The 14,490-nt window shown below is 49.4% G+C and overlaps 1 protein-coding gene across 4 annotated transcripts in view; it reads right to left on the bottom strand.

The window, feature by feature from the left end:
- SPRED2 (sprouty related EVH1 domain containing 2) overlaps positions 1-14,490 on the bottom strand; it is a 125,762-nt gene that overhangs the window by 81,367 nt on the left and 29,905 nt on the right. The window contains exon 1 of one of the 4 annotated variants that reach the window (XM_089327600.1): positions 9,603-9,762. The exons of 2 other annotated variants lie outside the window; for them this stretch is intronic. In XM_089327600.1, the coding sequence (XP_089183726.1) occupies positions 9,603-9,628 (26 nt within the window). In that variant the 5' untranslated portion in view covers positions 9,629-9,762. Of the gene's footprint in view, positions 1-9,439; positions 9,545-9,602; positions 9,763-14,490 lie in introns of those variants that run through there. One more of the 4 variants, XM_089327601.1, reaches the window with a different exon arrangement.

The raw sequence follows: 14,490 nt of genomic DNA, 5'->3' as shown, positions 1-14,490 counted from the left end.
CTTCCTGCTGTGCCGGGGCGAAGGGCGTGTCTGCGAGGCATGACCCCAGCACCTTGCGTGGTGTGGTTACGTGCTAGCGGCTCAGTGGCTGCCGGTCCCTCAGCTGGAGTCACAGGACGCTGGAGCCAGGACCATCGTCCAAGTCTGCGGGATGTCTTCCTGTGCTTTCTCCATGAAGGAATACAACCATTGTTCTCTGGAGACAAAAGGGCCACGGTGAGGGCAGAGGTGGGCTCTCCCTCCAATACAGGCGGCTCCTGTCCGTGACTGACCATTTGTGACCCTCATCCGGGAGTTTCCAGGTTTCTACACAACATGGAGGTCAGTACACCCAGTGCTCCAGTTTACTTAAAGGAGCATAATGGCTAAGCAAATTCAATTCTGGTGCCCGTGAACAAAAACTAACAACAAAAATCTCCCAACAAACCTATCAAAGCTGCAAAAGTTGTCTTGGAAGTCAATGAGGGTCTACGTTGGAAAGGTTAGGAAATTGTGCGCATGTGAACTCCAGAGTGGAGTACTTGCTTAAAATAAACCAGAAAATATAAAATACTAATGTTTCCAATTTAGGTACATAGACTACAAAACCAGAAGTGCAAATTTGCCACAAACATAACCATCTAGAAAGAGGACCTGCAAACACTGCAAAAGCAGGGAGACCCTGCGGAAAAGCCACCACGATCCACCTGTGAGACACCCATCTGCAGGCTGAGTGCGTGCCTCACCCACAAGGTCCTGCTCAGGGCCTTGTTTTCATACAACCTGTCTGGGGGAGAAGCAAGTTCAATGTGAGCGAATCCAGAGCTTATGAAACAGAATCTGAGCCCTCAAGGTAAGGATCTTGTGTCTCCCACTAGGGGCGGGGCCAGAGACTTTATCGGTGCCCAGCAAATGAGGGTGAGGTCGGGGCAGCCCTGGCCAGCGTGTGGGCGGGGCCGCCCCCTGCCCTGTGCCCGCCTCCAGCATTCTCTCTGCTCCTACTCCATCCTGGGCGCTGTGGCTCCATTTGTGGTGACTTCTTGAGCCCCTGAGAGGGCAGTGAAGGCCCCCAGGAACAGTTTTTCCATTTGCTTTCCTGAGAGTGACAGGGAGATGGTCTCTTCAGGAGCGGCAGGGGTGGAGTCTTCAGTCCCATCTGGTGACTACCAGTGCAGACAAGGGACCAAAGCCAGGAGGCCAGGGAGTGAAAAGCACTCTTCCCAATACACACACACAACCAGGCACACTCCTATAGTGTTCACGGACAGCCCCTGGGCGCCCAAAGCAAAACTCAAACCCTGAGAGCCGGGTCCAGTGTAATAAAAGTCCTAGTCTTTAATTAAATGGCCTTTCTCAGTGCAGCTCCTGGCCTACCCCTGGCCCCATTCTCCTTGGCCTAGGGGTAAAATTGGTGTCCTGGGCAGCTCACAAGCCCCCAGTTCAGCTAATATCCATAGGCACAGCAAGTGAGCCACGGGATTCAGTGGGTACCACCGGCAGGGGTCAGGGCGAAATCCTGCCATGCTGCTGGTCCTGGGGAGGGGCCCCGGGGTCCTGACTAGCCCCGTCTGCCCCCCACTCCAGCTTCCCAAGCCCCCAGCCCTCTTTCCTCTTCCACTTCCCAGCTCTGCCCCAGCATCAAGATTCCACCTGGGCAGGCCAGAAAATTCAGTTCTCCTCTCTTCTCACCCCACGGACGCCTCATCCCCCTTCCAGAAGCAGCAATGCAAATGCCTGCTCTTTTTTTAAGGAACATCTTGCCTTGGGAACCATAATCTTTCCCTTGGACACTAAACATTTTAAGAATACTCCACTTTAACGTTTCAGCAAGAACCTTCTTCTCTTCTCCCAAAAGAAGTATGTTGTAGGGAAGGGGGAGTGATAGATACTTTTGAACGTCACACAGCTTCTTCCAAACATAACACACAGACCCCAATTTAAATGTTTTTAGCTGAAAACATCACAGTCCCCACTGAAAATCAAGTAACTAAAACGTTCATATTTGTCAGATAATAGTTTTCCAAGATTTAAAAGCAAAAACATCTCTCACATCTAAGAAATGTCATGCCTGCATCCCCTGGGTGAAGAATGCCAGGACCTTTTAACTGCTCATTTACTGTGGCAAAACAAAACAGCCAGAAATTCTGCCACAGTCCAGACAACAGTTAGAGGTGTCCCTTGGTACAGACGGGAGCTGCTCTAACTGGATGACGGCTAGGAAGACCTCTGCCATGCACACATTTATGAAGGAGCTGAAAATATTGCGCTAACAGAAAATCTAGATTAAAAGAAAAACTTTTAAAAAAGTAATGCATCTTTTAAACTTGGAACATGGGTATGTGTGTGGCATAGCAGATTAAGCCACTTTCTGGGACACCTACATGCCATACTGGAGTGCCTGGTTCCAGTCCTGCCTGCTCCATTTCTGACCCAGCTTCCTGCCGATGCACCTGGAAAGGATGCAGAAGATGGCCTAAACAGGTGGATTCCTGCCACCCACATGGGAAACCCAGATGGAGTTCCTGGCTTGTGGCTTCAGCCTGACTTAGTGCTGGCCATTGTGGCCATTTGGAGAGTGAACCAGCAGATGGAAGGTCTGCACCCCCAATCCGTCACTCTATCTTTCAAATGTATGAATGAATAAGTGGATAAATGAAGTCTTAAAAAAAATAACCTGGGAAGTAAAGCAGGTTTCTTGAAGAAATATTTAAAACAGGTAACCAAAAAACAGTAAATACAGGGGCCAGCCTTGTGGCACAGTGGATTAAGCTGCTGCCTGTGACGCTGGCATCCCTTATTGGTGAGTCACTGGAAGCCAGTGGCAGTGCCACTGACCACTTGGGGAATGAACCAGTGGATGGAATCTCTCTAACTCTGCTTTTCAAATAAACAAAATAAATCTGAAAACACACACACACACACACACACACACACACACTAATCACTTGGGGAATGAACCAGTGGATGGAATCTCTCTAACTCTGCTTTTCAAATAAACAAAATAAATCTTAAAACACACACACACACTAACCACTTGGGGAATGAATCAGCGGATGGACTCTTTCTCTCTCTGTAACACACCAGAATAAAAACCTCCGCTGTTCCACCACCCAGAGACAACAGTGGGTGCTGAGCGATGCTGAGGATGCTCACCTGATGCTGTCACCCCTGCCTGTGTTTGGCCTCCTCCTGAAATCTGCAGAGTCCAGAACTCTCACAGATGATCGCAACACCTGCAGAGATGTCCGATGGTCTGGGCAGAGGTGCCCAGCACCACCTTACAGAGGAAGATGACTAACGAGCCAGACTTGACCAAACAAAGGAGAAGTATTTCCAGAAATAACCAAGGCTGCACCTGGACCCAGCCCAGGGCCACAAGACCATGTGCCAAACAGACAGAGCTCTCTCAGCAGCCGCTCTGCTGTGGAAATCCCCACCCAGGCGCCCTGCAGCAGGGGAAGATGTTTCCTCTGTGTGAGGCAAGGGCAGTCCTGGCTACAGCACTGGGGCTGAGGCAGCAGGAAGCTGAACCTGGCCAGCTCAGTGGGGGCAGGGCAGCCAGCGGAGTGGCGAGCATGGGCATCTGTGGCGATGTGGGGGCTGGTCAGCGGCCCAGTCTGAGACGCCGCAGGAGCTGTGTGACCCGGGTGAACCCCTCCATCTCTCTCTGCCTCCATCAATGGGCTGCGTCACAGGACCTGTGATGAACACGGCGGTAACCAGCAAAGGCACTTCCAGCACCATGTGCCACGTGTAAGCGCTGCTTATGTGATCGCCTGTTTATTTACTCTCAGGTCAGTCATCAAAATCCTGACTGTCTGACTACCTACCACACAGGCCCCATCCACGTGCATCCACATGTCACCTCCGTCAGCTTGGCCTTCCCTGCACAGTGGCACAACCTCACCTCGATACAGAAGTACTGGAAGGTGTCCGGTGCGTAACAAATCTTCTCAGGCAGATTAATCAATTAATTCATAAGCTTTTATTGGGATTCCGCTCCCAGGTGAGGTTCCCCGGTCTCAACAGGGCAGGGGCATCAGAGGTTGGGAGGGTTCCTTTTATAGATACAGGGCGTGGGGGTTAAAGGTCGAGGCAGGTCTGATCCTCATTGGTTGACCTTTAGGCACCCGTGGGGACCCTGACAAGGACTTTTCATCCCCACAAATGCGGGTAGGGACTCTCCATTCCCAGGAGAGTAGGCCTTCTCTCCTTGCGGATCCCAAAGCTACCAAGTACATCCGTATATCCGTCCATGTGCAGGGCTTCAGAAAGTTTATGGGAGGATGGGACAGAAGGAAAACACATAAGCTTCCTTCCTTCTTTTTTTTCCTTATGATTTCCTTATTTATTTGAAAGGCAGAGTTACGAAAGAGAAAAAGGGAGAGACAGAGAGACAGATCTTCCACCCACTGGTTCACTCCCCAGGTGGCTGAATAGCCACAGCTAGGACAGTCCAAAGCCAGGAGCCAGGATCTTCTTCCAGGTCTCCCACGTGGGTGCAGGGGCCCAAGCACTTGGGCCATCCTCCACTGCCCTCCCAGGTGCATCAGCAGAGAGATGGATGGGAAGTGGAGCAGCCAGGACCTGAACTGGTGCCTATATGGGATGCCAGTGTTGCAGGAGGCAGCTCTGCCCACTGTGCCATTGTGCTGGTCCCCACATAAGCCTTCTGAAGTGCCCTTGTACATGCATTAATACTAGAGTGACCAACCATTCACTTACAATGCTAAAACCACAGCAGTGCTGGGCAAACCGGAAGCAGCTGATCACTTTAACACACACAGAAGAGAATAAAGGATGTAAACAAGAGTCCTGTCTGTGACACCACAACCCAGAAATGACCTAGTTCGGTTCCTGCCATCCTTCTGTGTCCTCGTGTTCCGGGCCAACTTGGGATTGTGTCCCACAGGTACAGAGTTCTGGATCCTGTTTTTGTCCGACTCTCTAAGAGCACTGTTGTTCAAGGCTGCATTCTATGTGGATGTTCTGCATGGCTGAACTGCTCTACCAGGCTCTTCACGACATTTCCACTCACAAAACTTTAAAGCACCACTGAGCACAAATGTGTTTTCGTTTTGATTATTATCTTTAAATTTCTACAAGAGGAATTCGTGGAGAGAATGAACTTTCAAAAAAACAAACAACAGAAATGATCGATTTGCTTTCTAGAAATTCTCCTCCTAACAACAGTGTACGAAAACCACTACGTCACCAAAAGTACACCAGTATTTAAAATATTTTTCTATTTTATAATAATCACAGCTGAAACCCATGATTATGCTTTCATTGCATCTGTTTAATAATCTGTGAGGTAAACTATTTTGTTCTATGTTTAGCCAACTACATTTTTCTTTCTTGATCAATCAGTATGACTTTTTTTTATTTTTTTAAAGTTTTATTTTATTTATTTGACAGAGTTACAGTGAGGTAGACACACAGAAAGAGAGAGATTTTCCATTTACTGGTTCACTCCCCAAATGGCCACAATGGCTGGAGCTGGGTCAATCCGAAGCCGGGAGCCAGAAGCTTCTTCCGGGTCTCCCACATGGGTGCAGGGGGCCAAGGACCTTGGCCATCCTCCACTGCTTTCCCAGGCCATAGCAGAGAGCTGGATTGGAAGTGGAGCAGCTGGGACTCCAACTAGCACTCATATGGGACGCCGGCGCTGCAGGCCAGGACTTTAACCTGTTGCACCACAGCGCCAGCCCCAATATGGCATTTCTTAAAGTGCTGTCTATGTTCTACTGGTTGTCTTAGTGTCTCTTTTTTTAATTTCCTGAATGCTTCATAGTTTTACATTAACTCTTTGCATTATCATAATTGAAGGAAACTTTTTCTCTATTTTTGTTGAATCTATGATATTTTTTACAAGTGGACAATCCTTCTTCCTTTAGAGACAAGTTAAATATCCACCTATAGGGGCCGACATTATGGCACAGCAGGTAAAGCTGCCGCCTGAGACACCCGCATCCCATGTGGGCACCAGCTCGAGTCTGGCTGCTCCACTTCCGATACAGCTCCCTGCTGATGCACCTAGGAAATCAGTGGGAGGTGGCCCAAGTGCTTGAGCCTCTTCACCCACATGGGACACTCAGAAGAAGCTCTTGGCTCCTGGTTGCAGACTGACCCAGCTCTGACCACTGCAGCCATCTGGGGAGCGAACCAGTGGATGGAAGATCTCTGTCTCCCTCCCTCTCTCTGTAACGCTGCCTTTCAAATAAATAAATCTTTAAAAAAAAAAATCCATCCATGAGTTGGTCTAATTTATTTTTTTAAGATTTTCATTATATATATATATATATATATATGCCTCAGACTTAAATAAAATATGAGGCAAGATCCTACATTCATAGGAAATCATAAAGCTTATGACTCAACGGTGTTGAAATGAGGAAATTGTGAGAAATTAAATCTGCAGGATCCAGATGGAGAGTTTGCAGGAGACCTACTCTCAGTAATGAATCAGCTCATTAAAAAGCCATACTTGACAATGAATGGGATTAATGAACGGGATTAATCAGACCATGCCTGGGACACCCAGTCCTCCCCTTCGTCCAAGCTCTTGTCTTCCTAAGTGTTGTTACAGTGGGCTGCTGGGAGCTGAGTGGACGGGATAAGGGATGGAAGCAGAGGGCAGCACGAATAAGAAAGGGAGAGTGGGTGGTCTGGCGGACCCCTGAACAAGAGACTCCACCTGCCACTGAGTGACAGGAATAAAGGAGCTTTCTCCTCATCTCCTTTCCCAAAGGCAAAAGATCAGGGAGCGGAGTATTCTTCTTATTGCTACAGAGATAAAAACAGGCAGCATATTCTTGAAAATAATCCTAAATACAGCATTCAACCACCTTGAATACACGGGCACACACATGTAGTACCACTGTGGAAAACTCAGTACAGGAAACATGGGCCCTCTCCCAAGTCCTCTCCACCTGCTCTCCAACCCCTACTCCCTGGCCCAAAATGCAGAGCTAAAATGTGCAATTTTATGCAAAAAAAACCTTATGCTTACTGAATCATCATAGTTTTTTTCTCCTTTGCAATAAGGATCATTATACAAGGATTTATCAGAAATAAGAAAGAGCTGTTGGTGGGCTATTCTTCTTGGAGCATCCATTCATTCCGTAATCATTCCTGCCAACTGTCAGGCTACTCCTGACAACTCAGCAGAAAGCCTTGAGGGAGTCAGAGAGCTCTGCACCCCTGCCTCAGCCCCTGGCCCGGGCCAGCTGGGGATCTTGAACAAGCCACTATGCTTTCTGAATCCACGGTCCTCTTCCCTAAAATGGGACAAAACAGTACAAGTTAAAGGTGTTGGGAAGAACACCAGGAAGGTCTAGCAGGCGCTCTAGCAGGAAAGCTGTAAATCTGCACTGAACAGGGGCTGCTCCGGAGGAAAAAAAGCCTTCCCTGGCCGGCGCCGCGGCTCACTAGGCTAATCCTCCGCCTTGCGGCGCCGGCACACCGGGTTCTAGTCCCGGTCGGGGCGCCGGATTCTGTCCCGGTTGCCCCTCTTCCAGGCCAGCCCTCTGCTGTGGCCAGGGAGTGCAGTGGAGGATGGCCCAGGTGCTTGGGCCCTGCACCCCACGGGAGACCAGGATAAGCACCTGGCTCCTGACTCCTGCCATCGGATCAGCGCGGTGCGCCGGCCGCAGCGCGCTGACCGCGGCGGCCATTGGAGGGTGAACCAACGGCAAAGGAAGACCTTTCTCTCTGTCTCTCTCTCTCACTGTCCACTCTGCCTGTCAAAAAAAAAAAAAAAAAAAAAAAGCCTTCCCTTTGTCCTATGTGTGGGTGGAGGAAATGTCTCCCACACAAGTAAATTTCTGAAAGTCCAGCAAACAATTTAAATTCTCATTTCCTTTCAGGTAGCTAATCTGCTAGAAATAGATTAGCCAATAGCTCAATAACTAAGCAATTACACATCGTGGGATTCAGGAAGACCACACTGGGGATTGAAGATAAATCCAGGGCCGGCGCCGTAGCTCGCTTGGCTAATCCTCCACCTGCGGCGCCGGCACCGTGGGTTCTAGTCCCGGTTGGGGTGCCAGATTCTGTCCCGGTTGCTCCTCTTCCAGTCCAGCTCTCTGCTGTGGCCTGGGAGTGCAGTGGAGGATGGCCCAAGTGCTTGGGCCCTGTACTCACATGGGAGACCAGGAGGAAGCACCGGGCTCCTGGCTTCAGATAGGCACAGTGCACTGGCCGTAGTGGCCATTTGGGGGGTGAACCAACGGAAGGAAGACCTTTCTCCCTGTCTCTCTCTGTCTAACTCTGCCTGTCAAAAAAAAAAAAAAAAGATAAATCCCTGCTTTTAAAACTCACTGTGTCAGAGAAGGAAGCTGCTATGGGAGACTCACCATGGTGGGTGGGAGGCGTGGCTGTGGCGTCCTGCACAGGAACCAGGTTGCGATGGACCTTCTCTTTCAAAAGAGCCCCCAATAAACTCACTCCTGAGAACTGCCCCTGGGCCAGAAAGATGAACACCGAGCAAAATCCACTGCCCTGCCCCTCCTGGGCACTTACTGAGCACCACACACCTGCAGCTTTGTGTGCATACAGCTTAGTCCTATACCTCTCCATCTTGCTGTCTGGTTTTGATATTACTTATATTACTTATTATGTCTATTTCCTGATGCCAAGCGCAGTTCTGATCACAGTGAGATTCACAATTCAAGTACTAGTTAATAGGTTTTTTTCCTTTCAAGAGAAAACAATTAAATGAAACATTACAGGGCAGGTGTTCAGTGCAGTGGGGAAGCCATAGATGGGATATCAGGGTACCTGGTTCCAGGTGTGGCTCTGGTCCCCGCTCCAGCTCCTTGCCAATGCACACCCTGAAGGCAGCAGGCCCAATCACTGGAGTTCCAGGCTCCCGCTTTTGGCCTGGCCCAGCCCCAGCTCTTGGCAGGCATTTGGTGAGTGAACCAGAGGATGCAAGATCTGCTTCTGTGTGTGTCTCTGTGCCTTTCAAATACATACATATATAAAACACTACATTGTCATATTATGCTACTTCTTTTTCCTTAGGCAAATTTATGCCAACTGTAGTGATTTATATCCATGTTTTGAACAAGGAAAATGGGAGACAGCCTGTTTAGGGTAGACTCTAAAAGCAAGAGCAAAGAGTACAAGAGCACCCAGAGACCAAGATCAGCTGCATCGCCTAACTTCATCCCATCACCCGGCTCCTCTGGGGGCTCCAGCCGGCCCCCACGTCCCCACTTAAGCTCTGGCCTCAGGTCCATGTGTTCAGTGATTCCCCAGCAGTTCTCTGTACATGGCCCAAGCTCAGTGGCTACCACATCCCCTTCACTCACCCCCTATCATTGCTTAGTCCTTAGTCCCTGATACCTGCCCTGAGCTCAAGGCCTTCAGCCCCACCTATGGGTACAATGTCCCAACTTGACCCTTCAGGTCTGTTTGGGGGGTCCAAAAGGGGACTCCTCCCCCATCCTCTTACATTCCCAAGGTTCTCCCCAGTGCCAGCAGCGCATCCCACAGACGTCAGAGGCCTCTGCCATCGGACTCTTCTCCCTCAGCCCCTGCAGCTGTAGCCCAACTCTCTCACACCTGCGCCTTCCTCACCTCTCCTCTCTGCAGACTCCCTCGGCGGCCTGACTTACCTCTCTGCCTCCAGCCTCCAGCTCATCTCGCACAGCAATACCTAAGTCTACTCGGAGCAAGTCATCTGCACTCAGACTCCTTCCCGGGAAAAGGAGGCATCCGCAGCACCTATCTCACAGGACTGTCGTGAGGATGAAAGGAGGCGAGGGGTGTCGGGCACCTCCAGTGTTTTTGCAGTCACACTTGGAAGCCTTGCTGCGGCCACGTCACACTCCACTGAAAGCCTTCAAGGGCTCGCAGCTGCTGACAGAGCCATCAGCTGGGCACTCAGGGTCTGCTCTCCCATCTGCCCGCCCGGGCCACTTTTTTCTAAATTTGAAAAACTTCTCCTTCCCCCCTTTCAAATATCTTTCTGCTCTAGCTGAAGTCTTTCCTGGCTTAGGGGCTAGAAATCGGAGATCTGGCACAGGGCTTGAGTTCTAATCTCCCCTCGTAACACACAGGCCCATCCTTGGGGAGGTTGTGCAAATACCCCAGACCTTAGTTTGCTCGACAGGAGAAAAGCTGCTGGGAGGGTTCAATGCTACTGGGGGGGGGGGGGGACTTCAGCTAAGTGCCCGGCAGCCCGTGTGAAGGCAGCCCATGGGGATTACTCTTCTTCCTGTTCTCCAGCCATGCCCGGGTTTCCAGCTCCTCCGCCCAGAACATCCCTCTCGGCACAGCTAAACCTGCCCTCCAAGGCTCAACTCCAAGGTCACCTTCTCCATGAGGGTTTCCCTGAAGCCCACCCATCTGTCTAATCTGCTCCCTCCAGTAAACACCTACTGAGCACATGGGCAAAAGCGCCGGGGGCCAGGCCTAGGTCCTATCTTTAATGACAACACTTGCAGGCAGGCCCCCTGTCTCATTCATCTTTGTGTTCTCTGCACGGTCCTGCGGATGGCAGAAACTTGGTAAATATTTGTAAAGTTTAAGAACAAATTTTTGGAGGGGAGGCAAGAGGGAGTTCCAGGCTTTGAAGACTAAGGCACCAGCACTGCTGTGTAACCGAGCAAGAGGACAGAGATGGATCTGTGCTGGGCCGGCCTGGAGAAGCAAAGACATGTTTATTCCAAGGCAGCACTGCGGCCAAATTACACAGAGGAAAATGAAGTCAGCCTCCTCCTGTCTACTCCCAGTGAAGCATGGCTGTCTCTCCAGAGCCAAGGGTGGCCGCCATTTTCAACAAATAAGTCATGCCGCCTCTGGTGCAAACGGCCCTCCACGCTCCGGTCCTGAGGGAGGGATTCTTGTATGCTATGCACTTGAAAAATTAGATCTTTGATCCCAAGAGGCTATTCTAAACTTCTAACCAGGCCTGTCTGCTCAGCAGCTCACTCCTTCAAAGCATGTGTTGGTAGCAAGTCCAGCTGCATTCTTAATCACTTACACCCCACAACCAACTAAAGATAGCTTGGGGAGGTCTGCCATATGCCAAATTCTTCTTTTAAATAAGAACACAAGAACCGTTCATGCAAGACAAATTCGGTCACGGCCATCAGAAACAGGAAAGGGAGAAAGACTGGACTTTTCTCCCCTTGTTTTGAATGAAATACTGTAGTAGCAAGAGGTTGATGGAGAAATAGGTACACGGCACATCTTGGCACCAGGCTTAGATGATCTGCACCGCTGGGGCCTCCAAGACCCCCCACCCCAGCACTCGCTCACCAACATCCTAAGAACGACTCAGGCCTGTCAGAAATCCGCCAATACAGCGCTAAGTGATAACCCAGCTCTCGCGGCGGCCATCTTGAAAAAACCAGCGGCTAACTTTTCTCAAGGGAAACCAGAGTGGTTTGGGTTGAGGGCCCATCTCTCTTTTCCTTTTTACGGAAACCCTACTTCTCTCTCAAGGCGAAATTCAATTCCTTCCACTCCCGTGAAGGTGTTCTCAACCCCCTAAACCAAGGTAATCTCCCCTTCCCCAGCACCAAGTGCCCACAATCTGCTCTTGGTGCACCCCCTCCCTTTTTCCAGCTCTTCACTTGCAACACAAGGTGAACATAGAATTCTACCAGAGTCTCAGACTCGGGCCTTGCTGAAGACGGGGGCCCCATCTTAGCTAGATCTTTTTAGACACATCGCCTCCTCCATAGCCTGCACAGTGCTATTCCCAGCATCGCGGGGTGTGGGCACGGCTCTTTCCCCAATGGCTGCAATGGTGCTCAGCTCTTCTGCCGCCAAGGTTAGCCCTTCCCTCCTGGCTTGCTGATGTGTAAGCTCTCTTACAGACTTCCTGCCCCTTAGCATTAGTTATATGGTGTGATTTATTAAATCAGGATTTGGTAGTCAACTGGTACAATTACGTCAATATTTAGTGCTGACCTTGCAGTAGTCTGTAGATATATTTTCTTCTAACTTTATATTTTATTCCCATATTAAAAAATTGCCTCCCTGTTTATGTCTGCTTAGTTTTCTACATGAGTTACTATTTCATCCATAAACTAGATATAAGCCAGAGATTTAAAGTTCTCAATAGATCTAAGGCACTGTGGCTCTCTGCGCCATCACTTCTGGGTACTTCTGCTGCCCATTCCATGTGGACCGGCTGCTCTCCAGGTCCAAATGTGTGGCTGTGGAGCCAGGGCTTCCTCCTTCACTGTGTTCCACGTGGGACCCTAATCTTGGATTCTGTGGTGTCTTCTGTCTCTCTTTCCTCTGTCTCTCGCTTTGACGGCATGTACTTTCACTCCCAGTTTTTGGGTGTATGGCATCTGGAACCCCAGCTTTTAGGATTCTGTAGCAAAATCTCAATCTATCCCATCCCCAGCTTTGCTCCATCCATCTGACAGGCAGCGTGGTCCCAGCTTTCTCTGCTCTGCATTCAGCACTTACAATCTCACAAAATTTGGTTGACACCTCTTTGAGAGGCTTTGGGGTTTATACTGTTTTTATTCCTTACTGTCACTAGGAGGAAGTAAAGATACACACATTTGTTCAGTAAGCTATGTTTAACCGGAAGTCAAGCTCTGAATGTTTACAAACAGAATTACAAGGTCACCAGCCTTTTCTTATGCCATTTCCCCCCACTCCTCGCGTCAAATGCAAGGACTTACAAGTATGGAGAGTTCAAGAAGTATTTGCCAATTATGGTTGACCAACATGCTGGATTACTACATGCTAACATAACATCTAGACCGCTTACCAATGATAGATGGTGCAGCCATCCAAACATCAAAACACACATACATGTGTTGTTTTTCCTAGTAATTCTAAAGGCATGTGGGTTTCTCAGGAACTTGGACACCAACACGATCAGGTACTTTATGTAGGCTTCTCATCACAAGGCCTCACCTACCCACATGCTCTGGAGATCATATTTTTGCAACATACAACAAAAAAGACTGTAAGAGGTGCACATTGACTTAATTGTATTACTTTTTGCCCAAACAGTAGAGAATAAGTAAAAATGCTAGTAGAAGACTTAAGTTCTTTGCATTCCAGATAGCCATTCATATATTCAACAAATACTTTCTTGCTACTAGTATATACAAGTGAGAAAACAAAGGAGGTTCCTGCTTGGGTAAAAGGAGACCGACAGTGAAGGTACTCAGATGTAAAGTCTAATAGCCTAAGAAGGGACGACAAGGGTCGGGGAAGCTCTCCCATGGGAGCTGACGTTTAAACTCATGGTGCAATCATCAAGAAAGAGTCATTCATGGGAACAGCATTCTAGTCAGAGGGAACAGACAATGCAAAGACCCTGGGACAAGAAAGAGCCTGGCCCACAGCAGAATAGCACAAGATGAGAAGAGTGTGTGGTAGGCCGAGGCAGGGATTGGGAACTGATAAACTGGATCAGTAGTCAAAGTCCCATGGGGAATTGTTAATTACTGCTAGGAAGCAAGGAGAGACATGCAGCAAAGTAGTTTCTATGAAGATCATATGGCTACCTGGCAGGAAATATCTTATTCAGGGGGTGGGAGTGAGGTGGGCTGCGAGGGGCTACAGCAGCAATTCAGAGAAGAGATTCTAGTAGCCTGACCCAGGGAGGGGGCTCAAGGAGAATCAAGGCCAATTAAGGGGCCAGCATCCCATAAGGGCACCAGTTCAAGCCCCAGTTACTCCATTTCTGATCCAGCTCCTTGCTAATGCACCTGTGAAAGCAGATGAAGATGGCCAAAGTGCTTGGGCCCCTGTAACCCACATGGGAGACCCAGAGTAAGCTCCTGGCTTCAGATTGGTCCAGATCCGGCTGTAGCAGCCATTCGGGATTGAATCAGCAGATGGAAGCTCTCTCTCTCTCTGCCTCTCCCTCCCTCTTGCTATTCTGCCTTTTGAATAAATAAATAAATCTTAAAAAGAAGGGGGGCCGGCACTGTTACACAGTGGGTTAGCGCCCTGGCCTGAAGTGCCAGCATCCATATGGGTGCTGGTTCAAGACCGGCTGCTCCACTTCCAGTCCAGCTCTCTGCTATGAACTGGGAAAGCAGTAGAAGATGGCTCAAGTGCTTGGGCCCCCGCACCCACCTGGGAGAAGCTCCTGGCTTTGGATCAGCGCAGCTCTGGCCGTTGCTGCAAATTGGGGAATGAACCAGTGGATGGAGGACCTCTCTCTCTCTCTCTCTCTCTCTGCTTCTCCTCTATGTAATTCTGACTTTCAAATAAATAAATAAATCTTTTTTTTAAAAAGGCCAATTTGGGTTGTGCTGTGGAGGAACCACGGAGAGCCTTGTGGAATTGCGAGAAAAGGGGCAACCAGAGATACAGCCTGAGTTTTGGGGTCTAGACACTGAATGAGTGGCAGTGCCATCTGTCAGGACAGGGAAGGCTGAGTGACCCATGTTAGGGCTTGGGAAGTTCTCTTCTGGATAGTTCAGTTTAGATGCCTGTTAGACGTTCAAATGGAGATTCAGATAGAAATCTGGAGTTCTGGGAAGGGCCAGCCAGGAAAAATCCATCTGGGAC

This window comes from Oryctolagus cuniculus, chromosome 2, assembly GCF_051225735.1.
Source record: "Oryctolagus cuniculus isolate XC-2025 breed Fujian yellow rabbit chromosome 2, ASM5122573v1, whole genome shotgun sequence".
In the NCBI taxonomy this organism is placed as follows: Eukaryota; Metazoa; Chordata; class Mammalia; order Lagomorpha; family Leporidae; genus Oryctolagus; species Oryctolagus cuniculus.
Note: the sequence above shows the minus strand (reverse complement) of the source record. Positions and strands in the feature narration are given on the sequence as shown.